The sequence below is a fragment of the Dipodomys ordii genome, unplaced genomic scaffold (assembly GCF_000151885.1).
Source record: "Dipodomys ordii isolate 6190 unplaced genomic scaffold, Dord_2.0 Scaffold27, whole genome shotgun sequence".
NCBI classification, from domain to species: Eukaryota; Metazoa; Chordata; class Mammalia; order Rodentia; family Heteromyidae; genus Dipodomys; species Dipodomys ordii.
In genome coordinates, this window is record NW_012267243.1 from 1380987 (window position 1) to 1395316 (window position 14330).

Consider the following 14330-nt stretch of genomic DNA (forward strand, 5'->3'; position numbering starts at 1 on the left):
TGACTACAGTTAAATACTTACTTTATTATGACATCATTGTAAAAGTTCTTACTTCCTAATTAAATTAAATTTAAAATGCAACATCCATCTAAAATATTCTATATACAAACTGTGTTGGCTCCCTTATATTTAAATATGACTATTTACTTGATAGTGCTGCTTACATAGTGCTATGCTGTATTTATTGTAGCTACATTTACTAGCATGTAGTTTTTGCAATATATGTTCCCTACCAATGTGATTAATGCTATATATATAGTGTACGAGTGAGCTCGTGTGTGTGTGTGTGTGTGTGTGTGTGTGTGTGTGTAAGAGAGAGCATGTAAGAGAAAAAGAGAGAGAGAGAGAAAGAGAGAGAGAAAGAAATAGAGAGGCTCATATGGGGTGTAAACACACAAACTATGGGTTAGACATTGCTGATATTTTAGACACATTTTATGTGTTTCTTAATATGTCACCCAAAATATACTTTTATTTTTCCTTAATAAGAATCAAAGCACAGCTGTTGTTTTTTTTACTAGTTTTGATACAATATTTACTTTTAATTTCTTCTTATTATCCTTACATAGTACAAAGGAGTTGCCATATAACAAAGCAGTTTATGAATACAGTATATCTTGATCAATGTCACCCCTTTCAACATTCTCATTCATCTGTGCCTCTACCACCAGTTCCCTCACTGTTCTATTTTAAAATGTTATTGTTATTATAAAGGTGATATACAAAGGTATTACAGTTACAAAAATCAGGTAGAGTAACCTTCACTATTCTTACTATTTTAGGATATACATTGCATTCTTGTCTGCATTTTCCCCCTCTTCTCCTCTTCATTCATCTACCTCTTTCTACTTTACCACACTCTCCCCTTTGAAAAATCAAATCCCTGCTGTTTTTTTTTTTTGCTGAACTTTAATTTTGGCTTTCTAGGGAATTACATTATTTGAGATCTCCCTTGAATCTACAATATTTCTCAATACATTTCTATACAGTTGCATACAAGGCAGGATATGTTTCTAAGGTAAATCTAGTTTCCACATATATGTCTGGGCCTGACATAATATTTTGCAAGTCATTCTATTTCTTTAGAAATGCTACAATATCATTTTTTCTAATAGATGAATAAAATTGCATTGTATATATATAACACAATTTCTTGATCCACTTTGGGGCATCTGGGCCAATTCCATACCATGGTTATGGTGAATATTGCTGCAATAAACATGGTTGTGCTGGTGGCTTTACTATATCCTGGTTTGTAATCTTTTGAGTAAGTGCCCAAGAGTGGAACTGATAGATTACAGGATAGTACTGTTTAATTTTTGAGGAACCTCTACACTGTATTCCAGAGTGGGTGAAAAAGCTTACATTCCTACCAACAATATATTAGAATTCTGTTTCAGCCAGCATCTTTGCCAGCATCTATTATCATTTATTTTCTTGATAATGACCATTCTAAATTGGAGTGATTTGGAATCTCAATGTTGTTTTGATTTACATTTCCTTCATGGACAGAGATGTTGAGCATTTGGTCATGAAGACTCCCATTAGCTCAAATATATTTTTCAAATAATAATAAACTTAATTTTATGCTTTTGTTCCATGTACTTAATAATAATACAAATACTTCTCTCTGAGAAAGTGGGTAAATTATCGTCTGATTACTTTTTCCTCTGAATTGCTTTAGGAATTCACTTATTTTATTTAAAAATTCAGCTGATGATTTAGAATAAATTTTCAAAGACACATTCATTATAATTGCATTAGTGCATTTGTCTTAAACAGTTTTTCTTCAAATATTCTCTATATGCTGCCTCATCAACATGCTAGTATGCACTGAAAATAGCATTTGAGATCATAAACAAGGTATAAGACTCCAGGAGAGTAAAATCTGTGTATATTTCAAAAATAAAATATAGTAGGATGATTACAGATTGAAAATGCACAGGAAGAAGGTTCAGTATGAGCCTGATATATATGTCCTTCCTTCCTCTGCTTCACAGGAAGTCAATGCAGTAGACACCATGACCAATCATACAGCACAGATGGACTTCTTCCTCACCCAATTCTCTGACAACAAGCAGCTCCAGGTCTTCCATGGCTTTCTGTTCCTGCTGATCTACTTGGAGGCTCTAATGGGGAATCTCTTCATCTTCATCCTTGTCACAGTGGATCCATGTCTTCACACCCCCATGTACTTCTTCTTGAAGAACTTGTCTTCCCTTGATGTGGGCCTCATTTCAGTTACCATCCCAAAGCTCATTCTGAACTCTTTTACCCATAGGAGCATCATATCTTTCGCGGGATGTGTGTGTCAGCTCTTCTTGGTGGTTCACTTTGCTGGGTGTGAGCTTTTCATCCTAACTGCTATGTCCTATGACCGCTATGTGGCCATCTCTCACCCATTGCATTATGAGGTTTTCATAAACATGTGGGTCTGTGTACAAATGGTAGCTGTCTCTTGGATCTTTGGGAGTATCTTTGGGGTCTTATACTCAGCTGGCATTTTCTCATTATCTTTCTGTGGTTCCAGAAAACTTGCACAGTTTTTCTGTGATGTCCCCTCTCTATTGAAGATTTCCTGTTCTAAGATGCATGTCATCATTGATGTTAGTGTTATTGTTGGAGTCTTATATGGACTCTTCTGCTTGGTGTGCATAGGGATTTCATATGCTTACATTTTCGATACCGTGTTGAAAATGCCATCCTTACAAGGGCAGTCAAAAGCTTTCTCCACTTGCATGCCTCATCTCATATTTGTGATTACATTTTTAGTGACAGGTGCTATTGCTTATTTGAAACCAGTCGGTGATTTTCCTGATCTTATGGACATTTTGGTATCTGTTTTCTATTCTGTGATGCCTCCATGTTTAAACCCTATAATATATAGTCTTAGAAATAAGGAAATCAAAGCTTCTGTGTGGAAGTTTCTGTGGAAACTGTATCATTATAATGATTAACAGGAAAACAAAATAATATGAGAAAGTATAAATGACACATCTTACTTGTAGAGCTGTGTGGTTTTAAAGTAATTGTAGGAAGTGGTGCTGTGGCTCAAATTATAGAGTGCTTGCCTTGAGCTGAAGAGCTCAAGGACAGGGCCCAGGCCCAGAGTTAAAGAACCACAACTAACAAAATAATAAAAATAATTGAATAGGTATTTTATAATATATAGAAAATAGTTTGATGATACTTAAAATAATTTTATTTAAATTTTCTAGAAAGAGTCTTGCAATAATTCATCCTCACGAATCAACCGCCATTGCCAGTGAATCTTTGTGGTCTGGATGTTTGTTACTCAAAGTGAACCATGGAATTCAGACTTCAGGGAGCCATGAGTCTGTGGCTGATCTAAAAGCTATTTCCAAATGTTAGAGCTGATAATACATTACTTATTTAGAGAAATTAGAAGTGTAGTTGTTGTAAGTATTTTGGGGAAGGGCAGGTTACCCACATGTTCACAATAAATCACATCAACCTTTAAAAGTTGAGAAATGTTGAGGATGTTACTGAGAAAAAGATGTGGCTATGAAAAGGTGGTGTTTCATTGTGGGTATAGAGGGTAGAAGGCTGTCATAAGCTCCAGAGAAATTGAGGCCTCAATAGATAAAAGAGTGAAAATACATATTTCTTATGAGAAATTTCCAGAAAGGATTCAGCCTTTTCAAAGTCCTAGGACATTAGCATAATGTGGCTTATATTGTAATTCTATATTATAATACTGGGAAATAATACAAATACTTTACTTTAAAATAATTAGTAAGTGATAAGGAAACAAAAACAAGCACAAGTCTGAAATTGAAAATATTTGTGACTCTTAAATCTGAATTTGGGATATGAGGACATATTCCAAGTCTAAAGTAAAAAGTAAGGAAAAATAAAAAATAGCATAAGTTTTACTCTCCAAAGTATCCACATTATGTCATTCGTGTCCATTTTAGAATGTATATAAATATATATATATATATACTTTCTCTCTCCTACATATATATATATACATTTGTATATATATATGGGAGAGAGAGAGAGCGAGAGCGAGGGAGAGAGGGAGAGAGGGGAAGAGAGGGAGAGAGGGAGAGAGGGAGAAGAGAGGGAGAGGGAGGGAAAGAGAGGGAGAGAGAGAATGAACTGTATCCCATCCTAGTCTCTTCCCATGACAGGAACTGAGAATCCCAATACTATATTGGAAAGGAGTGGAGAAAGGGAGCATCTGATTTAAGAGGAAGTAGTTTTAATTATAATAGAGTATTACTGTAAAAGTTAAATATACTACTTGATGTGATTTTGGTGTGAATCACAAGCCACAGGTAAAACTTGTTGTTGTATATTTTGCTCTTAAAACCATCATTATTTTATCCCTGAAAGTTAGCATTTGGTTGGAACAGTTGGATTCTGGGGAAGTATCTATGTGTTTCTATGGAGGAGAATTTCAGAACTTTTGAAATGTAATAGTGAATTCACTATAAAATATTCCTGACGAATAAAATCAAAATCATAAAATATAAAAACCATCATCAGAGTTATGAAGCGATTCTGGGCTTTGTTATTTAGTTGGCCTTGAAGGACTTTGAATTCATTGTACTACATGTTCATGAAAAGTGTTACTCATTGTTGCATAAGTAAGTATAGAACCTACTTCATTCCTCTCCCACCAGCATTTAATATAGCACAAAATAAAAGGAGTATGCTCAAGTCATTTTGGAATTTGGATTTTTTTTTTCTAGAGAGATCAGTAGTGCGATGTGAACTAAAGACCTTGCTGTTTACCACTTATGCCACATCCCAAATCTTTATTATTTTACCCAATTTTCAGACAGGGTCTCAAATATTTTTGCCAAGGGCCTACATTGGAGGACAAAAGTACTATACCTCTCACCTGCCTAACATTAGATACTTATGCTATGCTCTTATTTTTTGTTGAGATAGTGTATTTCTACCTTTTTTTCTACTTTGCCTTTAACTGCAATGGTCACTGTGCCCAATGAAAATTTAAGCTTTAAGTATAGAGTAGAATTTTTTCACGAAAATAGAAACATTTGAGACCTAATCAAATGATTAACATAATCTAAGAAAGACTTCATCAGTACCAAGCATCAGCACACTGAAAATGAGTCTACTTGCATCCAATTACAGAATTAATGAATCCTATCTCAGGGACACACAGGGCTTTCATGTGTGACTAGGTACATGTCTAGTTTAAGAGATATCTTTGCTGTATTCTCATCCTCAGATCATGTCTATCTTTAGATCCTCCAATTTTATTTAACATCTCTTCAATGATACAATTTTAATAACTTCCTGTAGCCATTTGCTTCCTCTACTAGGACGTTTTCAGTGAAAACCTTAACATTGGTTTAACCTCTGTAAGTCAGGCCATCCACTGATCCACGCCAGCATTGTAAGGATGCTTCCAACCTCTGAATCTCACTCACCAGTCCTCTACTCTCAGAAATGCCTGCTTCTTCCCAACACACTCTTGCCAACTGTTCACCTTCCTAAAATTCCTGCTCCCATGCAAAGAATTGCTCTGAAAACAAAGAGCATTGAGAATTCACAATTATTATCTGAGTTAGATTCATCTCCCTGTGGGAAGTTCATTAAATCTCAATGCTTCAGTGAATCTGAATTAGACAAGTCTCCAGCAGTGTGTATCTAGATCAGACAGGTATAGCATTTCTTCATTTTCCACTTGACAATAAGTCAGGTTTTAAGAGTTGTTAAAATTAAAACCCTTCTTAAATATTACAAAGTAAACAAAACAATGCATATGGCTGAATAGAAAATTTCTATAGCTCTCCAGCAAAAACTATATAAATAAAGGAATACTTGTAAGACATGTTTGATTTAACATGAGAACATAATCAGTAAATGTGTCATAAACTGGATGATATCAGATCACAGTCAAACAAAACTATCTACTCAAAATCATACAGATTATAATACCTACCAAAGAAAACTTTCTGAATCTTTCCCTTTAAGCATGATAATTGTTTGATTTAGCTTTAAAATGAGTTATCTTCATCAACTGCACATTAAAATTTAAGTAAAAAATAAATCCTACTTGGTAGAGAAAATAAAGGAGAAATGAGCAACCTTTTTATAATTATCAGAACTGTTTTAATTATCAGAACTGTTTTATTTCCAAGGTTGTTCCTCTGAACTTTATAAAAAATCAACCTGTTTACTCCTATTTTCTATTCTAAACAATTACATTTTATAAAATGTTGTTCTACCTGTACATGTTCTATGTCTTTCTCAACTCAGTTTCCCATATCAAAATGACAAAGTGAGGAGCTTAAAAATCCAAAATTTATTCAGTAGCAGTTGTGGGGAGTGGAAATCGAGTCAGGACCCAGGAGACTGAGCTCTGTGGAGGGTTCTCTTCTTTCACATCATGGCTGCTTTCTCCATGTGTCCTCTCATCACATGAGGGGGTGAACAATCCTGTGGCTCTCTTCCATTAAGACATGACTCCTATTGGATTAAGGCTTCATTGTTACATTCTTCAGGAAAACAATTCTGGTTGCAATAGCTTCAATAAAAATAAAATACCTAGCTAGAAGCTGGGGGTGGGGAGAACTAACTAGAATGTGAAAGACCTCTATAATGAAAATAATAAGACTTTGAGGAATGAAATTGAAAACACATCAGAAAAACTTCCAAAGTTCGTAGATTTGTAGGATGAATATTGTTAAAATGGCCATAATGCCATCAGCAATGTGAAATTTCAATTCAATATCCTTGAAAATACCATGGTTATTCTTTGAAGAGATAGGAAAAAACAGTTCAAAAATTCATGTGGAACCAATGTTTTGAATAGCCAATGTGATCCTGGGAAAAATCCTGTCACCTTGTACCTGTATCAATTGAAAAATGGACCCGAAATCTCAATGTAAGGTATGAAACCTTGAAACATTAGAAGTTATTGAAATAGATAACAACTTTCTCATTAGAATTCCAAAAAGCCAGAAAATAAGTGAGAATGAGCATATGACATTGCATCAAATTAAAAGTTCCTCCACATCAAAGCATATAGTAAGCTAAAAAGGCATCCCACAAAATGGAAGATTATCTTTTCCCACTGCACATCTGAGAAAAGTCTGTATCTATAATAGACATGGAGCTCTAGGAAGTCAACCCTCAGAAAACTAATAACCCAGTTGATAAATAGAATTAATAAATAGAGACTTCTCAGAAGAAGTAAAAATGACCAATAAACACGTTAAGAAATGCTCAACATCTCTGGCCATAAAGAAAATGCAGTCAAACCAACATACTATTCCATCTCACCCCAGTAAGAATGGTTATCAAATGGTTAATAAATGCTGCCAGAGAAAAGGAATCCTACTGAATTCTTGATAGGAATAAAAACTAATTCAACTACTATAAAAAACTGTTTGGAAATTCCTTTTTTTAAAAAGTAAATATAGAATAATTCTGTGAGGGGGGCTGGGAAGGTGGCTCAGTGGTAGAGCACTTGCCTTGCATGCCTGAGCTCTGGGTTCGATTCCTCAGCACCACATAAGCAAAAAGAAAAAAGCTGGAAGTGGTGCCATGGCCTAAGTGGTAGAGCGCTAGCCTTGAGTTGAAGAGCTGAGGGACAGCGCCTAGGCCCAGAGTTCAGGCCCCACGACCGGACCCCCCAAAAAAATTCTGTGAGGGGTCATATCGCTCTTGTGCATTTTTCCAAAAAATTAAAAGTCAACATAGACACACTTGAAAACTCATATTCACCATAAACAAGTTATGGAAACTTGCAGGAAAGTATATGGCCTAGATGTCTTACAATGTGTGAATGGATTAAGAAAATATGGTTTATTTATACAATGGTTTATATATACAATATTCTTATTCATTGAGAAGATTGATATTATTTTATTTCCAGTTAAATGAATGGATCTGAAAAGAATTAAGTGAACTAAGTCTTACATGGGCAAAGGGCACATTTTCTCTCACATGTGGAAGTTAGACCTAATTTGTAAGCATATTTAAAAACATATAGGTTTATATGCATATATACACAAGGAGGGGAAGATTCCAGGGCTGAAACTACATTGAATAACTAACTTAAACTTTAGCAAAATGAGTACCAAGAAACTGAAATGTGGTTTGTCAAGGGAAGAGTAAAGAGGGAGTAGATGCATGAAGAGAGGAATGCAGGATGAATGCAAGCATAATATTAAATATACATAAGTGAAAATGGAGCAAGGTAATAAGGAAAGCGTTGGAATTCCAAGAGTATGGTAGAATGGTTTACATTGGTCAATAGTCATTGTATTCATAAACTGATATGCTGAATTGAAATCCCTTTGTAAACTACTTAAAGATATTTTTTTTCAGTCCTGGGGCTTCAACTCAGGACCTGGAAGCTCTCCTTACTCTTCTATGTGCTTAAAGCACTCTACCACTTGAGTCACAGTGCCACTTCCAGCATATTCTGAGTAGTTTATTGGAGATAAGAGTCTCATGGACTTTCCTGCCCTGGCTGACTTTGAAGTAACACCCACAGATCTCAGTCTCCTACGTAAGTAGGATTACAGCCATGAGCCACAGGTGCCCAGAAAACTAATTTTTTTAAAGGTTCAAACTTCCTCAAAGACATTATCTTTAAATTCAGCCATATAGTCACACTCTAGTTAGAGATTAAATACATATTTTAAAGAATATACTTCAGTTCACAGTACTATAATATGCTTTTCTATTTGTCTAACATACCTGTTTGGGTATTTGCTATTTCCTAATATGTTCTCCAAGCTACTGCAAATATTAGTGAGGGAGCAGATGTGTGTGTGTGCGCGCGCACGTGTGTGTGTGTGTGTGTGTGTGTGTGTGTGTGTGTGTGTGTGTGAGCAAGAGAGAGAGAAAGGGAGAGAGACGGAATATGTATATGAGGGAAAATATAAAATAAAGTTAAGAATAGCCATTTTCTATGGGCTTCTCTTATCCACAATAATGAATTCTTTTTTCACTATAAAATACACCAAGTAATTAGAAATCTTTTGATTATGTCTTCTTGGTAACAAAAGTTTAATATTATGAACTTTTACAAGGTCAAAGGAAATATGAATTGTTACTCCATTTGAAATATTACTAAGTATTATTAATAGGAAAATTCAAAAAATGATTCATTGACTACTTTCTGAGCTACTTCACAAACTCACTAAACTATATCAATGAACTAGAAATTCAGCTAGAGATTTAGGGTAATTATTTAAAGATACAGAAATTGTTAGTAATATATCAGGTCCTGTGAAAGATTTATTTATATATGCTCTGTAATATTACTAAAGTGTTATTTTTTTGGAGGGGGTCCAGTCGTGGGGCCTGAACTCTGGGCCTGGGCACTGTCACTCAGCTCTTCAGCTCAAGGCTAACACTCTACCACTTTAGCCACAGCGCCACTTCTGGCTTTTTTCTTTTTGCTTATGCTGAGGAATCGAACCCAGGGCCTCAGGCATGCAAGGCAAGTGCTCTACCACTGAGCCACCTTCCCAGCCCTAAAGTGTTATTCTAATACCACCTGGATATGACACTTAAAGATAATAAACACCATAATGCACTTAGAAAATTAGAAATGTTTATTTTTAATAAACACATTGTAATTGGATATTACAATTGCAAAAAAAGGGATGTTCCTATAAGCTTAACTACTGACCTGCTTACTTTGCAGGTATGAGGCAAACATATTGGACACCATGACCAACCACACAGTGGAGATGGATGCAGGCCTCATTTCAGTCACCATCCCAAACCTCATTCGGAACTCTTGGACTCACAAGCATATTATCTCTTTCTCAGGATGTGTAAGTCAGGTCTTATTAGTGTTTCAATTTGCTGGATGTGAACATTTTCTACTAGCATCCATGTCCTCTGACCTCTATGCAGCTATCTGTCAACCATTACACTATGATACTATCATGAACAAAGGAGTATGTTTACAGATGGTACCATCTCTCCGCTCTTCGCGAGATTTTTTGGGATCTTATATTCAGCAGGAACTTTGTCTTTCTGTGGCTCCAGGAAACTTCCACACTTTTTCTGTGATGTACTCTCTACACTGAAAATTTCTTGCTCTAAGATGCTTGTCACCATTGATGTCAGTGCAGTTTTTGGAGTCATATATGCACTTGTGTGCTTAGTTTCTGTTGGGTTATCACACATCTTCAATACAGTGCTGAGAATACCATCATTTCATGGATGGTCAAAAAGCCTTCCCCATCTGTGTGCCCCATCCCCTAGATGTCACCACATTTTTAATGACAGGTTTTTTTGCCTACCTGAAGCCAGTCCCTGATTCTCCACATCTTGTGGACTTCTTACCATCTAATTTCTATACTGTGATCCCTCCATGTTTAAACCCTATAATATACTGTCTGAGGAACAAGGACATCAAAGCTTCTTTGTGGAAGCTTCTGTGGAAAGTTGATCGGTGTCGGTGTTACTGGTAACACAAGAGAATTAGTATCAAGAGCACCTAAATGACATGACTTTCTTTTAGGTCTTTGACATTTTAAAGTAATTGTATAGAGAGTGATACAAGGAAAATAGTTGGATGTCCTGCATTAAATATTTATCTCACTGCAAGCTTGTAAAAAGGGCCTTGTAGAGATTCATCACCGCAAATCAGTTATCATGCATGAGTTCAGTATTTGTTGCTTAGAGTGATCTGTACATATGTAGTTCATGCTTCAGAGGAACTATGGCAGCTTCTAATGTACAAAAAAGTATGAATTTGCAAAACTTTGCCAAGGTATACATTAATTTCATTGTAAACCGGACATTATAGCTGTGAGTAAATAAATTTGGGATAATCAGATTGATTCAATTATCTGTTTTTTTTTATTGTGAGAATACCGTACAGAGGAGTTACAATTTACAATTACATGGGCAAGATAACGAGTACATTTCTTATCAAGCATTGTTGCCTCCTGGTTGTTTCCCCTTTCCCTTCCCATATTCCTCCCCTCTCCCCACCCGATCTTCCCCCTCACCCCCACCAAAGTTGTTAAGTTCGTTTTTCGACATAAGGACTTGTAAAATTATATTTTTATTCCTTTTAAGAACTAGTACAAAGGGGTTACAATTCAGCATGTCACCAAAATGCATCTTGAGCAATATCACCCCTTTCATCGTTCTCCCCTTCCCTCTCAAGCCCACCTATCCTTCCATGCCTTTCATTTCATTAAATATGCATTTAATATTATGACTGCATTCTGAAGAAAAAAGTCAGCTTCTAAAAGCTGAGAACTTGTAAGAGTTTAGTGGCTGGGCTTCCTATTCCTGTCTTCCTTCTGCCCCAAACAGTACATCCTAACTAGTCAGTCTTCCTTCATTGTATTTATCCATATATTATGTGGGCATATTCCCTGGTAGCAGTTGATAATCTCTCATGAACATGAACTTCTGGCTCATAAAATGTTTTGACTTCAGCTATTCTTCTCTGTGACGAGTGATAATGGTCATTTTGCCTAGCAAAAAGTAAGTTATAGATGCTGAGTGAAGACTTCATTTGCAATTTCAGAAACAAGGCATGACATAGTCAAAGATATATTTATGATACTCCATTAGTTGGCAATGAAATTAAAATTTTAATTCTAGCTGATTATCTATGCATTCTATGGGCTTCACTCACTGTGTGCAATTTCCCAGTGAATGATCAATCTCATAATGCAATTGGAAGAAAATTATAAGAACATTATAAGTAATTCTTATTTCAATTTATACTTTTTAAGATCTAATAAATAAAGATAATGCAAAATCCACAAAGCAGAAAAAAAGGAAGAGAGAGGAGACAGAAAAATTCCAGAAATATGAATTAGAAAAATATATAAAAGGTAGAAATTCTACCTGAAAAGTTGTTTAAATGCAGAATTCTGAATATTCAAAATACAAAAAACTACTAATGAAGTTTTGAAATGATCAATATTCAAATTACTTCACCTTAATCATTGTACATTGTACATATGTATATGAAATAGATCATTGTGTCCAGAAGTAGGAACAACTATTACATGTCTGCTAACATTGTATGAGTACCTAAAATTAGAGTTGTCAAATAGAGCAGAAGTAGATATATGTGGCAGGAAAGTCCATGAGATTTTTATCTTCAATTATCCAACAGAAAACCAGAAGTGGTGCTGTGGCTCCAAGTGGTATGGCACTAGCCTTGAGCACAAAGAGGCTCAAGGACAATGCTCAGACCCCCAGTTCAAGACCCACGACCAACAACAACAAAAATAATAATTTTAAGCATGGTATTTGTAATGAATATTTTCTGCACCCATTGAATAATTATATAATTGAAATTTACATATTTAATATGAAATATATAAAAGGTCTCATTCTCAGATTTTGTTGTTGAAATGATGTGTTGAAATTGTGTTGAGTTATTATATAGCCAGATAACAGTGGGTCAGGTTTCTAATCCTAATTACTCATGAGGCTGGTATGTGAAGATCATAATTTGAAGATAGTCCAGGACAGGAAAGTCTGGGTCTCTTATATCCAATTAATCATAGCTAGAGTCATAAGTGGAGTTGTGGCTCAGGTGGTATAGTACTAACCTGGACCTAAAAGGAGCTCAGGAACAGCACCAAAGCCCAGAGTTTGAGTCCCAGGAACAGCAAAAAAAATGTTATTTCATAGAATTTTTTTAAAGCTACATTTTAAAAGAAAATGTACTTTAAAGAAAATTCGTTAACTAACTCCTACTTAATCTATACCTGTTTATTTTACAAAAAGATATAGAATATTTAGACAAGGGACAAAAAGGGAACCAATGCAACAGGGATATTCACAAGTCAATATGGTGCAAATGATCTGTGCAACTTGGGGGTTTAGGGGAGGGATATTAGGAGAAAAAAGAGGGAAGCGGTAATGGTAACATGTTTGAAAAGAAATGTACTTATTACCTTACTTCAGTAACTATAACCCCTCTGTACATCACCTTGACAATAAAAAAAGAAAGAAGAGTAATAAAATCTGAACCTGTCCTCCATTTACTTGAAAAAATGTATAATTAACTGAAGGAAACATTCTGATTGATAGTATGTTCTTAATATTAAAAAAATTCCTCTACATTCAAAATAAATTACTAATTTCTGCTGATCTATATATTTCTATATATTTGTCATGACAGTATTCACATTTCATTTGAAACATGAAACAAAGTGCCTGCTTTCAACACTAATAAAAATTGTAAAATTACTTGTAGATTCTTTGTTCAATGACAAAATAATATATGCATACGGGAGTAGAACCAACCCAGTACTTGAATTTTATCCAGAATAAGAGAAGGACTAAGTAACAGTGAGAAAATTATCTTGATAAAATTAAAGTTGAATACATCAGAATTCTACATTACACTATGATAAAAAATAAAATCACTTATATTAAACATCTTAATGTGATTATCACAATTCTAAAACATTTTTAATTTAAATTTGACTCTAAAACATGGTCAGAAGAATGACTCAACAAACTTGAAAACTAACTCAAGAGACTGACAATAGATTATTTATAAATATGATACTTGAAATTTCATTTTTATTCATAGAACAAGCACACAAAATTTTAGAAGAAAATATTTTACACAATATGAAATAACCAATTCCTTACATAGATGTTTGTTTTAAAAAGAGAATTAAAATAAAATTTATAAATTCTAAGTTTATAGAAAATATGAAAAAGACAAACATTGAAAAATGGTCAAATGCTAATAATACAAAAGTATTTTAAAATCCAAATTATTTATTGTTTTATAGCTATCAGATGAAAATGTTTTAAATTCTGAGACTAACAAGAGTTGGTAAAAATATGGAAAAATGAGAATGACTAAGAGCATATATTGATTCAAGGTTGGAGAGAAATATTGGCAATTTCTGAAGAAGTTTAAGGTGTGCATCCTACAATTAATGCTCCTAAGACAATACCTTGGAGCTTATCCTTTTACCTTCTGAGAAATATGATGAATCCGATATAATGTTAGAACAATCCGTTGTAATGCCTAAATCCTAAAAGAAAGTTAATTTCCATTAAAAAATTAAGTGAAAAAAATCATGTACTGGATATGTAGCTCAGTGGCCAAGCACAGAAACATACTTGGCTTGCTTGGATGAGAATCCCAAGTTGAAATAAATTATAGGAAACTGGTCTAATTGTGAGAGAGGTTTTTGTCTGCCACACATCACCCTCACCAAGGTACTAGGTGTTTGATTCTTTTGCCTTAGCTATGTTCCTCTTCTTCCTAGATCTGAGCAGTCAAGCCTTCTTGTTGTATTGGGATGTCAGGGAGCTCACAAGTGCTCCCCACTGGCCTGTGTTACTCTGGACAA

The 14330-nt window shown here is 34.7% G+C and overlaps 1 protein-coding gene across 1 annotated transcript; it reads left to right on the forward strand.

Annotated features, from left to right (window-relative positions):
• Positions 1–2021: 2021 nt before the first annotated feature.
• Positions 2022–2957, forward strand: LOC105985052 (olfactory receptor 14K1-like). The gene has a single exon (XM_013015464.1). The coding sequence runs from the start codon at positions 2022–2024 to the stop codon at positions 2955–2957; it is 936 nt and encodes a 311-aa protein (XP_012870918.1).
• Positions 2958–14330: the final 11373 nt, after the last annotated feature.

Excerpts from the sequence above, each read along its gene's own strand:
- LOC105985052 (XM_013015464.1), top strand. The coding sequence starts at position 2,022 with ATGACCAATCATACAGCACAGATGGACTTCTTCCTCACCCAATTCTCT.